Here is a 19,012-nt window from a genome sequence, read left to right as displayed (position 1 = left end):
AAAAATAACCCCATCCTCAATGATGGAGCGGCAAGGTACAGCAATGCAAAAGACAAGACTGACACATTTTCCCCCATTGTTAGCCTTAAGTGCGGAGTGGACGATCCATCTCGGCCTCCTTCTGAGGTCCTCATTATCACAGATGCCAGTCTTCCGACAATTATATTCACTTCAAGTGATGTCAAGAAATGGCTGAATGCACTGGATACAGTAAAAGGCTATGGACCCTGATAATATCCCAGCTCAAGCGTTGAAGATCTCTCGCTGCACCCCTAGTCAGCTGCTCCATTACAGCTACAATACTGGCATCGACCCGAAACTGTGGAAAATTGCCAAGGTTTGGCCTGTCCTCAAAAAGCAGGGGAAATCCAATCCATTCACCAGTCCATCAGTCTACTTTCAATCATCAATAAAGTAATGGAAGGTGCTGTCAATGGTGTTAAGAAGTGCCCTTACTCAGCAATAACTTGCTCACTGTTGCTCAGTTTGGGTTCTGCCATGACCACTTGGCTCCTGAAATTATTATGGCCCTGGTCCAAAAATAAACAAAAGAACAGAATTCCAGAGGTCAGTTGAGAGTGACTGCTCTTGACAGTAAGGCAATATTAGATCAAGTATGGTATCAAGGAGCAAGAGTAAAATTGAAGTTAATGGGAATTGGGAGAAAGCTTTCCACTGGATGGAATCATAGCTAGCACAAAGGAAGACGCTTGTGGTTGTTGGAGGCCACTCATCCCAGTCCCAGGACATTACTACAAGAGTTCCTCAGGGAAATGTCAGTGCTCTAGCCATTTCCAGCTGCTTCATCAATGAACTTCCCTCCGTCAGGTCAGAAGTAGGGATGTTTGCTGAAGATTGCATAGTGTTCAGTACCATTCACAACTCCTCAGAAAATGAGCTGTCCAGGCATGCATGCAGCAAGACCTGGACAATATTCAGGCATGGGCTGATAAGTGGCAAGTAATATTTGGGCCACAAAGGTGCTAGGTAATGACAATCTCCAATAAAAGAGAATCTAACCATCTCTCTTTGACATTCAATGTCACTGAATCCCCCACTAACATCATCCGGTGGGTGGGAGGCTGGGGGGGGGGTGGTCACCATTGACCAGGAACTTAACATAAATACTGTGGCTACAAGTGCAGGATAGAGGCTGGGAATTCTGTGGCAAGTGTTTCATCTCCTGATTCCCGAAGCCTTGTCTATCATCTATCTACAAGGCACAAGTCAGGAGTATGATGGAACAGTCTCCACTTGCCTGGATGAGTGCAGCTCAAACAACACTTAAGGAGATCAACACCATCCAGGCCAAAGTAACTCTCTTGATGGGCACCCCATCCACCACCTTAAGTATTCACTTCCATCAGCATCAACCCACCATGGCTGCAGTGTGTACTATATATAAGATATGACTCCAGACCCACAGCAATGTGGTTGACTCATAAATGCCCTCTGAATGAGCAATTAGGGGTGGACAGTAAATGTTGGCCTAGCCAGCAATGCCCAACTCCCATGAATGAATAAAAAAAATACTGCTTCAACTCGCCAAGGTTCCTTTAACAGCATCTTCCAAACTTGCAACCTCCCCCAAGGAAAGACAAGAGCAGCAGATGCATAGGAAACCACCACCTGCAAGTTCCTCTCCTAGTCACTCACCATCCTGACTTGGAAATATATCACCGTTCCTTCACTGTCGCTGGGTCAAAATCCTGGAACTCCCTCCCTGACAGCACTGTGGGTGTACCTACACCACATGGACTGCAGTGGTTCAAGAAGGTGGCTCACCATCACCTTCTCAAGCACAACTAGGAGTGGGCAGCAAATGCTGGCCTTGCCAGCAATGTCCATATCTCATGAATGAATAAAACAATAAGCAAATTTTACTTTTTTCTTTTGTCTTCCTTGCCAATACTTACACCCATAAGTATATATGTTTTTTATAACACTCTTGGGGTGAAATGATGCTTTGCAACAGTTGCATATAAGGCTACCTGTTACACAATCAGCTGTGCTGGCATGGCAGTGCAGCGCTGTGGGGGAGCTGCATTGTCCTTCGGATGACACGTTAAACTGATGGCCCAGTTTGGTCATTTGTACATGAAAAGTCTCGTGCCGCATTTAAAGAGGAGCAAAGAGTTCTCCAGAGTCCCAGCCAGTATTTACCTCTCAAGTAATGCCAGAAAATCTGGCCGTTCATTTGCCGTTTTGTGAGATGTTGCTGCTGGCATAATAGCTGCAAAAGTGATCCTTGATTGTAAAGCAATTTGGAATGTCCTGAGAATGTGAATGGAGCATTATAAATGCAAGATCTAGCTCTCTTGCATCATTCATGAGAAATTCCTCTGTCCACTTTTTTGAATAAGGCAGTGATCTGTTAGGATATGTGGGTTAAAAATTCCATCAAAATAGTGGGCAAACAATTTATTTCTCAATGTTTTAAGGCACCCCCTCCTGAAATCATGCAACACGATTTCACCTTATTCCAATATCACAGTTAGATATGGCTTGCTAATGGCGAACCGCTAAGTAGAAATGGAAGGTTTGGTCCTCCACCCTGCTACAATTATCAAATACTGGTAACATAAATATTGTTTAAAAATGTTAAGTTCTTGGTATCAAAACTGTGTGACTAAACCTTGCTGCCCTCTGTGCTGTTGTCATTGATTAGATACGTCACTGAATTTGTGGATTTGGGTAATGTCTCTGCTTTAAGAACTTTTCGAGTTCTCCGAGCACTGAAAACCATCACAGTTATTCCAGGTAGGTGCTGTGGAATGATTTGTGTCTTCAGATTGTGCTTTTTTTAAATTGTAAAATAGATATGAATGCACTTTGACTGTTTATTAATAGTTCAGTTTGCCAGGAGGTTGGTGCCAGATTATGTCTGAAAATAAATAATTCACTGGAGCTCACTGAGCTACTCAACCTGCTTAACAGGAAGAACATGGATACATTGATACCTCACAGATGAAAATACATCTCACTTGTCTTTATACCTCCTTCTCAGAGAAGTGGGAGAGAGCAGTAAATTAAAGTCCACGAAAATTTCTTTGACAATGTTCAATAATTGAGAATGTTTATAAGTATAACTCCAGAATTCTGACTGATAATTCTAGCAAAAGCTATTACTTAGGGTTTTTTTGAGTTGATCAGGGTGAGAGATGTTACTGCTGGGAAATGGAATTCTTCCTGCTGCAATGCTTGCTGTTAGCATCAACAGGCTTTCCAACCTCAACAGGCTGAGAGCCAAGACTAAGGTGACCATCCGGCATATTCACAACTTACAATATGCTGATATTTGCGCAATTGTGGCCCACCGTCCAAGTGACATTCAGACCACCCCCAAGCTCTTCAACTCTACATACAAAGGGGTTGGCCTCTCACTCAATATCAGCATGCCCATTGTCCTCTACCAGCTCTCCCCTGGACAAGCACTTACATCTCCAGCTATTAGAACTCGTTGAGCGCATCCCTCATCTCAGCAGCTACCTCTCTCAAAAGGTGACCATCGAAAAGGAGATCCAGCGTAGAATCAGCTGTGTCAGCGCAGCTTCCAAAGAATGTGCAACCAGCTCATCAACAACAGACACACTCATAGAAGAGCAATGGCTTTAATCTACAAAGCTGTTGTTGTCATCAGCCTTCCATATGGCAGTGAGACTTGGGTTACCTACCAAAGGGACCTGCGGGTGCTGGAGAATTTAAACTAGCAATGATATCTCCAGAGGTTGCGCAAAGTCAAGTGAATAAACACCAGCATCATCATCAAAGCCAATTCCTTCAGCATCATAACCCTGGTCGTGTAAAATCAGCACTGCTGGCCTGGACGCTGCATCAGATTGCCGAAAGATTGGCTTCCGAATCAGATCCCCCTTTCACAACTTAAGGATGGCATCCAATCTCAAGGAGGTCAGAGGAAACGTTTTAAGGACTCCCTGAAGACCTCACTGAAAAGGGGACAAATTGACATTGGTGCTTGGGAAGACTTAGCCTCTTCCATCAAGCCGCAACACAGTCAGAAACTGACTGCATAAACTCTGCTTCAGACAAGTGACAAAAGCAGAAGAAGAGAGAGCAGAACTTTGGCTCGAGAACCCATCTTCCTCAGGGAAACTCTTGTTCTCCCTGCCCAAAGACTCGGGCTCCAGGATTGGCCCGCTGAGCCATCTGAGAACACACAAATCATGGCAGGCGTCATCCTCATTTCAAGGGACTGACGATGACAATGGTGTCAACATTAAGCACTCTCCTTAGAAATAACTCACTGATAGTTGCAGAATAAAGCTTTGTGTGCTCGGCTTCAACAATATGCCTCAGACCTAACCTCCCAAAAGCTTTCTGTGACAGTAATTATATGTCCCACATCAACCATCCTGTGATCTCTGTTTGTGAGATTGCCAATTAATGTGACAAATTGGATCAATTTTAGATTCCTCCACTACAACAGTGACTACACTTTAATGGCTGTAAAGTACTTTGAGACACCCTGAGGTCCTGAAGGGTATAATATAATTGTCTTTTTTCTTTCTTTTAAGCCTACTAAGAAGTGGATTGGGAACAAATTCATTTTACACAGGATGCTTACAGCAAACAGACAAATTTAAAATTCAGGGACGAAAGGCCAGGGTCTAACCACTGCACAATTCAATTTCCTTGATTACCTGGGTTTTATCATTAAATGTAATGATAAACTACTTACTGAGATAGCAGTAGATGTTTCTGAGTACAGTATTGAATTAAAACAAGCCACAGCTAAGTTAGTGCCTCAAGGACACAAGAGAAAAAAGAATAGAATAGAATATAATTGGAATAAAAAGGCAGAGAGCCTCTTCAAAATTGTGTAAAAAAATAATTTAAAACTGCTTCCTCTTAATATAACTTGTTACAAGTGAAAGCAACTCATTTTGAATTTTAAGTGAGGAAGCCATTGGTTACTGTTGCAACTAAACATCAGCGGGACTTTAAGCATCCTTTAAATATCTTATTGGCCCAGGATACATTTTAACACACAACCTATTTTTCTGTTCACTAGGGTTAAAAACCATTGTCGGAGCTCTGATCCAGTCAGTAAAGAAATTATCAGATGTGATGATTCTGACGGTTTTCTGTTTAAGTGTATTTGCACTTGTTGGTCTTCAGCTGTTTATGGGAAATTTGAAACACAAATGTGTGATATGGCCACCACCAGCAGAACTGCTATACAATAGTACCTTCATAGAAGATGGAATGGACAATGATACTGTGATCAGCAACTACACTAGAAGGTTCGACTGGAAGACCTATATTAACAATGAAGGTACAGTTTATGCCATTTACCTGTATTCTGATTCAATATATGCCCACGTAAAACTTATTCTGTTTGGGCTGTTAAATGTATAAACATAAGGAAAATTTGTGCTTCAGTGCCACAATCACAAGCTGTGCCCTTGCCACTGTGAAGGCTAAACCCAATGATTTTCTTTCATCTAAAATCTACCCATTGCACCAGCCCCTTTGAGTCACCCTCCATTATAATTAAACAGAATCCGTAAGATATTTTTTGTAACTTTTCTCCATAACTCTTTTTAAAGTGAACTTTTGCTCTGTGTCAGAATTAGGGAAAGCGTCCACCCACTGGCCCCTCTGCCCTGCCCAGCCCCAACTCCCACTTTTTTTTGCCATCATTATCATCATTAATTATTCTTGGGCAAAAATATTGTGGTGCTAAATTGTCCCCATAATGTGTGTAAACCTCAATTTCAATACCCTTTACTGCAATGACTGGGTAACACCTTCCTTGCCCACATTGATTATCCATATAGGTTTTCAGGCAATTATTGTAATTTAATGAAGTGCTTTAACTTGTGGAAAAAAGGGGCAGGATTTTTCAGATGGCAGGGTTTCCCAACCCACCGCCCAAAGAGTCGATGGGTACCATGGCATCCCTGCAGCCTTTTAATGATCCAAGGCTGGAGGTGGGATTTCTGCCCCTCACATGGGCAGAAGTCCATCCTCTGAGAGCACCAGCAGCAGCAGTGGCCAGGACTGGAACAATAAGCAGTGCCCAGATTTTAAATCTCGGAGTCCAGGACAAGATAAGTGTGGGGGTCCTATGGCAGGGAGGGGAGGTAAGGCTCTGGGGAGACGGCGGGGTGGGGTATTGATGGACAGACCAGAGGGGGAGTGAGCACCCGCAGGGGGCAGGCCTGGGGTGTGGATGTGCAAAGGGGGCCCTTCAGGGATTAACCCACCCCACTTTCCCACTCAAGACTGGGCTTCCCCCAACTCTGAACTCCTCCTGCCAGCCTCAAAATTAAATAATTGCCCACTTAAGGGATTCAATTGGAGTGAGGGTGGAGGGGTGGGGGGGGGTGCTACCCTAAGTCTTTAGGCCTTGTCCACCCCGTAAAATTCCGGACAGTTTGGAGGCCCCCTGGGAAATTTTACAGGCCTGCAAACCTGTCAGTGGGTGACCATAAAATTCTGCCCAAGATGGCAGTCATTCAATCCCTTTTCACTTAAGAGAGGATTAAAACCCAGTCCTAAGGTTAAAAGATAACCCACTGGGTCACTCAGCTCCCAAATCTACACCATTAAGTCCAACCTCTAGTTAACTGGTGACGATAAGTTGTTGGTTCACAGTAGAGTCCAGTCAATCAAAGTTTGGCGCAGTAAATGCACTAATAACAGGGAGAATTCTCTACGGACCTAAATGTCACAATAGCAATGATTTTTGTTTTTAATTTTAAGCCAGTGTGACCCAAGGATGCTAAAAGTTTTGTGTGTTTTTTTTCCAATGTCAAGAAAACCATTACTATGTAGAAGGCGCTGCTGATGCTCTACTGTGTGGGAATGGATCTGATGCCGGGTAAATTGTCTTCTCTTATTTTTCAATTCCGCCCATAACAATTGCATTGTTAAGCTGCAGAAAAGTTCAAGCCGCGTCTATCACTGGGTCATTGTTTAAATATTAAGCGCCGGACGAGTGAAACAACAGCTGATGCTGGGAATGCACTGTTTAAAGTGTTGCTTGACCTGACATCTTTGTGAAGAGAAAGGCCAGGGGATGATATGACTGACATATGACACGACCACCTGCTTTTATCCATAAATCTCTATCCTGTACACAAGTTTACAGAGAATGTCCTTTTAACATAAAGGGGATTAATTGGGTTTAATTTCCTCTGTGGGCTGTTTTTAGCATGCTGTTTAACACATTTGAGGTAAATTCCTGTCTGTGCTATTTTAACATAGCTATCAAGTTGTTTTAAATGTCCATTGTCAGCTGTGACTCAGTGAGTAACACTCTTGCTTCTGACTCATAAGGTTGTGCATTCATAGTCCCACTCCAGAGACTTCAGCACCATACTCTGGGCCGACACTCCAGTTTAGTACTGAGGGAAGGCAACACTGTCAGAGGTCCCATCTGCCCTCTCATCAGGATGCAAATGATCCCATGGCACTATTTCAAAAAAGAGTAGGGGAGTTCTCCCTAGTGTCCTGGCCAATATTTGCCCCTCAACTAATATCATTAAAAGCAGATTATCCAATCATTGTCTTTTGCTGTTTGTAAAACCTTGGCTGTGAAAAATTGGATATAGCATTTCCTATAGTACCACAGTGACTACGCTGCAAAAGTATTTGGCTGTCAAGTGCTTTGGAACATCCTGAGGGTCTTGAAAGGCGCTACCTAAATGCCAATCTTTGTTTCTTGATTGTGATAGAATAACGTGGAAAAAAATTAAAACATCTAAATAATTAACAAAACAAGGACAATATGCCAATATTTCGTGTATAGTTTAGTTTCAATCAAGCCATTAAATCCTGTTGCTCATTAATACAAGGCACTATAATGAGGAAATGCATCTTCCCTTACTAATTATTCAGTTTATTCCTAAATATTTCTCTACAGGGGGTCAATTCTCACTGCCTTTGCCTGGTGTTAGCAGGCTAGTGATTGTCTCAAAATGTGCTCGGTAACCTTTGCCCTGTTATTGCCTTCCTGGCAATAGTCCTCTTTCAATCTGGAAATCAGTGTCTTGCAGTATAACCAGGAACCTGATTGCCATTTTAGGCTGGAACTGGTTGGAGTCTGCAACTAGTTTCATGGTGCAATGGAATCAAAATGACCTGGTAAAGGTCAATGTTGAATGCTGGAGGAGCAAGACTAATCAGCATTGCTGTCCCAACGCCCACACCCAATGCAATATAGCCAACCACCATCCCCCACTGCAACCTACTGCACCCCCCCCAACACCCCCCCCACCCCCCCCCCCCCCCCCCCCAACCCCCAACCCCCCCACCCCCTACCTTCCCACTCCTAACTTACCTTGACAGCTGTCTGCCCTGACCCCATTTTCAGGCCTCATTCCAGTGAGCTGCTTTGGGACTTTTGACCAGTTTGGCTCCTCCCAGCCTCAAAATTGTGGGCACTTCTTTGCTGCTGCATTGGGTGTCCGGCCAGCCCACTCCATCCAAAAGTGAAGATAGGCATCCCACCCCAGTGTAATTCTTTTTTTCATTTGTTCATGGGAGGTGGGCATCACTGGCAAGGTCAACATTTAATGCCTATCACTAATTAACCTTGAGAAGGTGAGGTTGAGCCACCTTCTTGAAGCACTGCAATCCGTGTACGCCCACAGTTCTCTAGGGGCAACAGCGCAGAAAAGAAAAGCCATTTCTGGAGAGCCTCTGGCCGCAATCTGATAACAAAGAGTAGAACCAAGCAAGGGCAGACCCGCTTAGCCGGAAAACGGCGGAGCATTGGAGGAGGATAATGTAGTCAACCATGTCAAAGGCTACAGGGGGGTCATGAAGAGCACAGAGAGTTAGTGCACCATGGTCATAGGGGATGTCATTTCTGAGATTGATTAGGGCTGTTTCAGTGCTGTGGCAGGGGCAGAAGCTTGATTGGATAGATTCAAACGTGATGTTATGGGAATGTAGGTCTGGATTTTGGGAAAATGGACTGCCAATGAAGGTCTTGATTGAGTCAGTCAATACCCTAAAAGGAAAGTGGATTGATAGATAGTATTGAAAACAAGAATTGAAGATAGTTTTCTCCCCAGGAGAAGAACATGGCAGGTCGTAGTGTTCCTTAGAGAGCAAACAGGGAGTACTGGGTGGAACGCCATGATCAAATAATCATGAATGGACTGTGTTTGGAGCAGGTTTAATGGGCTTGGTGGCTTTTTCTCACTTCATAATAAATAAAATTCCAACCATAAAAAAGAAGCACAAATCCTCACACTCACTGGCTTGGCCACATTGTCTTCACTGGAAAAGGGGGGAAGCTGTGCCACAGAATTTTTTAAAAATTATTTCACGGGATGTAGGCATCACTGGCTAGGCCAGCATTTATTGCCCATCCCTAATTGCCCTTGAGAAGGTGGTGGTGAACTGTCTTCTTGAACTGTCGCAGTACATGTGGTACAGGTATACCCACAGTGCTGTTAGCGAGGCAGTTCCAGGATTTTGACCCAGTAACAGGAAAGAATGGTGATATATTTCCAAGTCAGGGTGGTGTGCAGCTTGGAGAGCAATTTGCAGGTGGTAGTGTTCCCATGTGCCTGCTACCCTTGTCCTTCTAGATAGAGGTCACGGCTTTGGAAGGTTCTGTTGAAGGAGCCTTGGTGAGTTCCTACAGTGAATATTGTAGATGGTGCACACTGCTGCCACTGTGCTTCAGTGGTATGGGGAGTCGATGTTGCAGATGGTTGGTGAAGTGCCAATCAAGTGGGCTGCTTTGTCCCTGATGGTATATACTGGGACCTTGTGTGCTGTTGGAGCTGCACTCATCCAGGCAAGTGGGGAGTATTCCATCATACTTCTGACTTGTGCCTTGTAGATGGTGGACAGGCTTTGGAGAGTCAGGAGGTGAGTTACTCATTGCTGGATTCCTAGCCTCTGACTTGCCTTTGTAGCCACTATATTTATATGGCTGCACCAGTTCAGTTTCTGGTCAATGGTAACCCCACGATGTTGTTAGTGGGGGATTCAGTGATAGTAACGCCATTGAACATCAAGGGGTGATGGTTAAATTCTCTCTTGTTGGAGTTGGTCATTACCTGACACTTATGTGGCGCAAATGTTACTTGCCAATTGTCAGCCTAAGCCTGGATATTGTCCAGGTCTTGCTGCGTTTGGACATGGACTGCTTCAGTATCTGAGAAGCCACAAATGGTGCTGAACATTTTGCAATCATCAGCGAACATCCCCACTTCTGACCTTATAATGGAAGGAAGGTCATTGATGAAGCAGCTGAAGATGGCTGGGCCCAAGACACTACCCTGAGGAACTCCTGCAGTGATGTCCTGGAGCTGAGATGATTGACCTCCAACTACCACAACTGTCTTCCTTTGTGCTAGGTATGACCCCAACCATAGGAGAGTTTTCCCCATGATTCCCATTGGCTCCAGTTTTGCTAGGGCTCCTCGATGCTACTCAGTCAAATGCTGCCTTGATGTCAAGGGCAGTCACTCTCACCTCACCTTTTGTGTTCAGGTCTTTTTTCCATACTTAGACTAAGGCTGTAATGAGGTCATGAGCGGTGTGGTCTTGGTGGAACCCAAACCGAGTGTCAGGTTATTGATTAGTAAATGCCACTTGATAGGACTGTTATTGAACCCTTCCATTACTTTACTGATGATTGAGTGTAGACTGATGGGGTGGTGATTGGCTGGGTTGGGTTTGTCCTGCTTTTTGTATAGGGCATACCTGGGCAATTTTCCTCATAGCTGGGTAGATGCCAGTGTTGTAGCTGTACTGGAACAGCTTGGCTAGGAGCACAGCAAGTTCTGGAGCACAAGTCTCCAGTACTATTGCAGGAATATTGTCAGGACCCATAGCCTTTGCACTATCCAGTGCCTTAAGCTGTTTCTTGTTATCAGGTGGAATGAATTGAATTGGCTGAAGACTGGCATCTATGATGCTGGTGACCTCCAGAGGAGTCCGAGATGCATCATCCACTCGATTGTAGCAAATGCCTTGTCTTTTGAACTGATGTGCTGGGCTCCTCCATTATTGAGGATGGGGATATTTGTGGAGCCTTCTCCTCCAGTGGGTTAATTGCCCACTACCATTCATGACTGGATGTGGCAGGACTGCAGAGTTTAGATCTGATCCGTTGGCTGTGGGATTGCTGCTTATGCTGTTTGGCGTGCAAGTAGTCTTCACCAGGTTGACATCTCATTTTTACTCTTTGTTGAACCAGGGTTGATGATAATATAGAATGGGAGATATGCCAGGCCATGAGCTGCTTGTGTACAATTCTGCCCAGTCTTGAGTTGCTAGATTTGTTCAAAAATTAAGCCATTTATCACAGTGGTAGCACAATGGTCGCTCTTACCGATATTGTCATGGTCAGATGCATCTGTGGCAGACAGGTTTGTGAGGGTGAGGTCAAGTGGTTCCCTCACCACCTGCCGCAGACACAGTTTAGCAGCTATGCCCTTTAAGACTTACTACCGAGCCACCCAGAGTACATTTCCTTGCCACCCTCAGTGCTTCCTCCAAGTGGTGTTCAACATGTGGTAATCAGCAGGACGTTTCCTTGCCCATGTTTGGCCTGATGCCATGAGACTTCATGGGATCCAGAGTCGATGTTGAGGACTCCCAGGGCAACTGTATCTTAACTGTATACCACTGTGCTGCCACCTCTGCTGGGTGGTAATTGTATGATTCATGTGGCTTAATACAACAGAGGGCATTTAAGAGTAGACCAGGTAAGGATGGCAAATTTCCTTCCCTAGTGATCATCATTAGATTTTTAATTCCAGATTTTTTTAAATTGAATTCAAATTCCACCATCTGCCATGGTGGGATTTGAACTCAGGTCCTCAGAGCATTGCCCTGGGTCTCTAGATTACTAGTCCAGTGACAATGCCACTACCTCCCCTTGGTTTATCACATGCTGTTTTTGCTGTTTGGCATCCTAGTAGCCCTGTGGTGCAGTTTCACCAGGTTGACACCACATTTTTGTTATGCCTAGTGCTGCTCCTCCTACACCCTTTAGTGAACCAGGGTTGATTCCCCAGCTTGATGAAAATGGGGAAATGCTGGGTTACGAAGTTACAGATTGTGGTTGAGTACAATTCTGCTGCTGATGGTCCCCAGCACCTCATGGATGCTCAGTTTTGAGTTGTTAGGTCTGTTCGAAATCTAATCCATTTAGCATGGTGGTAGCACTACACAACACAATGGAGCATATCCTCAATGTGAAATCGGGACTTCATCTCCACAGGGACTGTGCGGTGGTCACTCCTACTGATACTGTCATGGACATATGCACCTGAACAGGTAGATTGGTGAGGATGAGGGTTTTTCCCTCACCATCTGCTGCAGACCAATTCTTGCTGCTCCATCGTTTAGGACTCAGCTGGCTCGGGCAACAGTGGTGCTGCTGAGCCATTCTTGGCGATAGACATGGAAATCCCCCACCCAGAGTGCTTCCTCCAAGTTGTGTTCAACATGGAAGAATACTGACTCATCCACTGAAATGGTGGGGGTGGGGGTGGGCGGTGGTGGCAATCAGCAGGATGTTTACTTGCCCATGTTTGGCCCAATGCCACAAGACTTCATGGGACCCAGAGTCGGTGTTGAGAACTCTCCCAGCAACTCCATCCTGACCATATACCACTGTGCCACCACCTCTGGTGGGTCTGTCCTGTCAGTGGGACAGGACATACTCAGGGACAGTGATGTCTGGAACATTGTAAGATGTGATTCCATTGTAAGATGTGACTAAGTCAGACTGTTAATTGATTAGTCTGTAGGACAGCTCACCCAAATTTGGCACAACCCCCCAGATGTTAATAAGACAGACTTTTCAGGGCTGGGTTTGCCATTCTCATTTTCAGTGCCTAGGTCGATGCCAGGTGATCCACCCAGTTTCATTGCCTTTTGTAGGGCTATGTAGCAGTTTTAATACAGTTCAACTATCTGCAGTGGTGGGATTCGAACCCATGTCCCCAGAGCGTTAGCCTGGGCTTTTGAATTGCTAGTCCTACAACATTACCACTACGCCTCGGCCTCCCCCAGCTTATTTGGTGTTGGGTGCACCTGGGAACTAAATATGATCCAGTGTTCAATACAATAGACGCTCAACCATATATGACATTAAATCTGATAGCAATCATCCTGGATTATTGAGTGAGGCCTGATTTCTGATATTTTCATATGGGACCAACAGGCACTGCAAATGTGCCAACATAACTCTTCTACCATTAATTTATTAGGTGGGGCATTTTAATGATTGAACTCAAACAAATATAAATTATTATTTTAGAAAAGTAATAATTGGCTTGATCACGTTTAGCTTCAAGGTGGAGGTTGGTGTTGAGAATGCTTCCAGGTATTTGTTTCCAAATGTACCAACAAGCAGTTGTGCCATACTCACCAGCAGGCAATTTGCATGCAGCAATGATTCACTAAAGCAATAAGATAAATAGAGAAAAAAGCTGTTTTGATTGAGGGATGAAAATTGGCCAGGACAATACCTTGCACTTTGTCTTAAAATGTCATGGATCCTTCACATTTGCTGAAGCAGAAGACTGGGCCTCAGTTTAACATCTGCTCAGAAACATACCACCTCTGGTAAGGAAGTGTGACAGGGTGGGACTTCCAGCTGCCAAAGTCCCCAGACACTGACCTTTTCCCAAAATGTACATGGGACGGGATCATTTTCATTCATTGAGGAGCATGGCCCATGCCTGCAGAGGCAACTGCCCAGAAAAACAGGCTGAAGAAATAAGAACACAATATTTTTTTGGATGTTCCTAAAGGAGAAAAGATCGAGGCAACTTTTAAAGGTAATAAAAGTTTCTCAAATTATTCGACTTAAATTTACCTCTGGCGGTCTTGTGGCCTTCCAAAATTGAAGTACAGGATTTATTCCTGCTCGCAGCAGTTGTAGGCCCTGCTGGAATTTCGGGTGTGTTGGATTCCCCCTGAAATTCCTGATCCCAACTACATGGGCAATCCACCCACTGTGTGCCCTCCCACATCCCAGGAATTTATGACCAATGTATTCAGGCTGTGTCCAGGACGACTTTAATGGGTTCATCTTATCATTGTTGTATCTCCGCTTGCCTGCTTTCTGGCACAGGCTTTTTCAGTTAGGCATAGGGAGTGGTTGATCTGGCAGCGAAGTGTACTTACTTCACTCTGGGGGTTTAAGACATCAAATAAACTATCTGCATTGCTTTAATTTCATTTTACAACCTTCAGTCAATTGAGAGCCAGGTCTACAACTCTCTGGAAACATAACAATAATTGGTTAGTTTCCAATAGTTATCTGCCTTTTCATTGTAGCATTGTTAATCTCATGTGTAACTGAGCTGAATTTAGAAATACCTCCATGTTGCAACTAGAAATCCGGCAGCAAAAGTGAAGTATCCTATGGGTATGGCTACAAGGGTCTAGGTTGAGATCACCAGTTTCAGTTTGAGATTCACAACAAATTTCAATTCCATCTGCTGTCACTGTAAAAAAGAAGAATATTCATTATTAAATACATAATCTAAGATGGCATTTCAGTGTGGTATTGAGAGAGTGCTGCACTGGCAAAGTTGCTATTTTATGGATGAGATGCCAAAGTGAGGCCCCTGTTTACCTATTTAAGTGGATGGAAAAGACTCAATGGTACTACCTGAGGAATGGCAGAAGAGTTTCCCCAGTCTCTTGGCCGATATTTATTCCTTAACCTTCGCCACTCTAACAGATCACTTGCTTATTTATCGTATTGTTGTTTGTGAGGCCTTGCTAAATGCTGCGTTTGCCAACATATCACCAGTGATTGTGGAATTCTTTGGGATGTCTTCAGACTGTTATTTCTTTGTTGATAATGCTGAACGATAGCTATTGTGTCAACTGTCTGCTATTGATTCTTCTATAATTGTTTATTTGCTGGCTTTTCCAGGAGGTGTCCGGAAGGTTATATATGTATGAAGGCTGGGAGAAATCCAAACTATGGCTACACCAGTTACGATACCTTTAGTTGGGCATTTCTGTCACTTTTTCGACTCATGACGCAAGACTACTGGGAAAATCTCTTCCAATTGGTAAGTGTTGGCAACCATTGCGTTTGTAATATATTTTGTTTTCTCAGAGGAGATGGGCTAAAACAAAGGAATATGAGCTACCCTTGTAGAACAACCATTTATGGCAAAACCTGAGACATAATTACAGATACAATCTTTCTTTCTATCTCTGTCTGCGCTCTCTCACATTTCTTTAGAATCTCAGCCTTCTTGTTATAGCATTTTTTATTTACTTTTTTTTCTCTTTCATTCTGGCCATCACTCTATTTTTCCCTGTCACTCTCTTATTTAGTTATCTCTCTTTCCCCACTTCCTCCTCACTAATTATATAAGCTGCAGTGGAATATGTAGCAGTATTGCCAGATTTAATTGCATGGTTCTTGGCAAGGAATGGATTGCTCTTTCTGAAGCGGCTTAAAAAAATCTAGCTTATTTTGTTGTATTAACTTACTATTTGATTTCCGTTGCTTTATTTGATTTAAAATCTATTTTGTTTAAATGAAAATGCAAGTGTTGTGTCAGAATAAAAGGGACTTGTCATATCGTTTGCATCCAGAGTTCCAATGAAACCCAGGGCTGAATTTTTCAGGCGAAGCATATTGTTCACAGCCCTCAACTCCATTACCAAAGTTGGTTTCAAACTGGCCGACTTTAAGAAAGGCAGCCCGCCAATGGTAACACGCTGCAGATGGCCTAAATGAGGTGAGAGTGGCACTTTCAATCATCAGTGGGAGGCAGTCCTACCCTTGAGAGCTGCTGGCCAACCTGGTTGGCCGGAAGCTCTAGCAACCCCAACGGTGCCAGAACTCAGTAGTGGGCGCTGCTGGGACTGCAAGCAGACATCATGGAGAAGAGTGATGGATCCCGGACTAAAGTAAGTGTTGGGCTTTTAGGGCAGGAAGGGATTAGGCACCTCCGAAAAGATGCACCCCACCCCCACTCCCTGCTTCCTTTTCATCTTTTAACCAGTTGGGTTAAAAAAACAGCCTTCCCCCCTGCTACCTGTCCACACTAAACGTGTTATGGCATGGGGTCATGCAATATTTGGGTCAATTGGTTTCTTAACAAGCTCAATTGCCCATTATATTTTTTTAAATGGCAGGCAAGCTGCTGATTTCAGCACCCACCCACCTATGGTTTTATGGGGACTGGGTCGAGGGTGGGTGGAAAGGCCGTGGGCTAACCACCTATTATATTTTACATGACCTCTCCCATCCGCCACTGAAAAGAAGCCTGGTCCCCGGAAATAAAGAGGGTAGTCAGCTATTCTTGAATGCAACACACTGTGAGACCTCCAGATTTGATTATTCCAAAATATACCTGGCCAGCCTCCCATGTCCCGCTCTTGTGTCTTTTTCAGCCAGCATCCCTGTGCTCACTTGACCTAAAGTGGCTCCCGTTTGTTCAATACCTTGATTTAAAGTTCTCATTCTTGTTTACAAATCTTGCTGTGGCTTCACCCCTCCCTATCTTTGTGATGTCCTTCAGTGCTACAATCTTCCAAGGTATTTACAGTCCTCCAATTCAGGCCTCTGGAGCTTTTCTGATTTCATCGCTCCACCATTGGCAACTGTGCTTTCAGCTGCCAAAGCAATAAGCTCTGGAATTCCATCCCTAAACCGCTCGGCCTCTGTATATCCCTTTCCTCCTTTAAAATGCCCCTTAAACCTACCTTTGACAAAGCTTTTGATCATCTGCCCTAGTATTTCCTTATGTGGCTCAGTGTCAAAATTTGTTTGATAAGCTCTCCTGCAAGTTGGGATTGGGATGGGATGCTTTGCAAAATTAAAGGGGTTATATAAATGCAAGTTGTTGTTGTCGCATAGAGCAACCTGCTTTACTCTTAGTAAACAATCACATTTGTGAAATTTTTCAATGAAAACGTGCCTACCAAATAGACAGTTTAAGTTGTAAGTAACAGGTTATTTAAATTGTTGTTTCTATGTATATGTCCAAAACCTTTTTGGATAAAACATTTTAAAGTAAGGACAGAATTATGGAAATTATTCCAAGTTCCATGGAAGGGGTGGAATGGCAATGGAGGGGCGGATGGAGAAAATCATTCTCAAGTACAGTGGGTTCATGAGCACTCCTATTCCAGAGGAAGAATTCAGAACATTTTTTTAAAATCCCTTTTCAAAATTTAAGTTGTGAACAATTTGTCTTTTGTGGGATTTTTGTTAGCATTTAATTCTGCTTCTATATAAATAATACATTAACAATCTTACGTTGCTTTTAATTCCAGTCAAATTTTTTTCTATGGGCAGAGTTTTGCCCTTGGCTTGCATGGTCAGCAGGCGGGTGAGGGCAGCCGGGAAGCTGACCACCGCCTACGATCGGCAGCGCTCTGCCATTTTACGCGGGCTGACCAATTAAGGCCCACCCAGCGTAATATGTGAGTGGCAGCACTGTGTGGGCAGGGGGGAGGAGGGCGAGCAGGCCTAGCGCAAACTTAGCGCATGCATGCAAAAGAGTGCTGAATAACCTCCCTGAGGCACGGATCTGCCTCAGGGTGATGAAGGATAGATTGAAAAAATTATTAAACAGCACAAAAAAGTAATGAAACCTCCCCTCATGTGACTCTTTCACGTGAGCAGGGACATGTTTTTAATTAAAAATTAAAGATTTTATTTCATTTATATTTGATTTTGGAAACCTCATCCAAAAATTGCAAAAGTCGCTTGGCCTGTTTGCCCGCCCATTAACCGTTAGGTTGAACAGGCAGTGAAAAATTCAGCATGATTGATAACTTAGTAGCCTCAATGGGCCTTTTAATTGTCAGTGGGTGCATGCCAGAGCGACTGCGCGTTGACATCGGCATGCTCGGCCAACGTCAACACGCGTCATTTCACGCTCGGTCAGGTCAGGCACGCACCCGCCCACTGCCTAGGTTCGCACTAATAATGAAAACTGCCTATTTCAAGTGTCACGCTGTAATGACACCTTCCCCCATGTGGAGGTGCTGCAGTGCCACCAGACGACCCATTTTAAAAACATAACTGCCAGGCCCCTTGCTCCACTGCCAGTGACCTGGAGGTTGAGCAGTTTAGGGATGTCACAGGAGGAGGGAGGAGTGGAGCAGTAACTGGGGTGAATGCTGTGACGTCTGCTATTTCCCACTGAGTATAATTTTAGAGTTCTTTAAAATTTCCTTTTTGTTGGTGGCCTACGTGAGGCCACAGCAATACTGAAGAATCCACACTAGAGAAGGCTCTACTTCTGCTCTGCTCATCACAATTTCAGCAAGAAGGCATTAGACCCCTCAGTTACGTGTGAGGGGATACTAATTGAGGCAGTCCATACAATGGGTGTAATGAGATCCAATTTCTATGCCATTGTTTACAAAGCTGGCCATGAAGAATGACAGAACCACCCTCCTCCTCAGCACTCAGATGCTTCTCCGCTATCCCAGTGAACTCAGTGAAGCATCCCAAAGTTACTGAGAAAGCACCTAGAAAGCACAGCTTCCATGAGCTTAAGAAACATTGAACAATGCCAAGTTCTGAGGGTATCCCAAATACAGGAATTCCCTCCGTATCACAAAATCAACTTTATGGACCACACAGTCTACACCATTATAATTAACAATATTATGACAATTGGAGTATAGTTTGTCTTATCTTCAACAATGTCCTTAAATAAATATTCCATGTTCCATAAATGTTCTGCGTTGAGTCTTTCTGTCTTGGACTCTAGGCATGGGACATGGTTCTTAGACAGATTGCAGACATGCTCTGGTATCTGCTTAACACTTGTTTATTAGTACTACATCTAAACAGGATACATGATGGCCACGTTGGTCCTGGGCCTGATTCCCCCAAAGTGTCTCTCGAAAGAGAGAGAGAGTCTAACATATGACTGACTGATGTCAGTAATACATCATCATCCACATCATACATGAGCATATCCCTTCTGTTAATCCTTGATACTGCACCTCCCCCCCAGTATGCTATCCTACTTTTTAACAACATGAAACTGTGGTGGAATCGTCCCAG

General features: G+C 44.0%; 1 protein-coding gene across 1 annotated transcript in view; it reads left to right on the top strand.

Annotated features, from left to right (window-relative positions):
• Positions 1 to 19,012, top strand: part of LOC121268967 (sodium channel protein type 4 subunit alpha-like) — a 208,334-nt gene that overhangs the window by 76,963 nt on the left and 112,359 nt on the right. Inside the window, exons 6-9 of the mRNA XM_041173268.1 lie at positions 2,669 to 2,760; positions 5,033 to 5,296; positions 6,784 to 6,847; positions 14,897 to 15,038. Of these exons, the coding sequence (XP_041029202.1) occupies positions 2,669 to 2,760; positions 5,033 to 5,296; positions 6,784 to 6,847; positions 14,897 to 15,038 (562 nt within the window). The remainder of the gene's footprint in view (positions 1 to 2,668; positions 2,761 to 5,032; positions 5,297 to 6,783; positions 6,848 to 14,896; positions 15,039 to 19,012) is intronic.

Source organism: Carcharodon carcharias, chromosome 23 (assembly GCF_017639515.1).
Source record: "Carcharodon carcharias isolate sCarCar2 chromosome 23, sCarCar2.pri, whole genome shotgun sequence".
Taxonomy (NCBI): domain Eukaryota; kingdom Metazoa; phylum Chordata; class Chondrichthyes; order Lamniformes; family Lamnidae; genus Carcharodon; species Carcharodon carcharias.
This window is presented reverse-complemented; position numbering and strand designations above follow the sequence as displayed.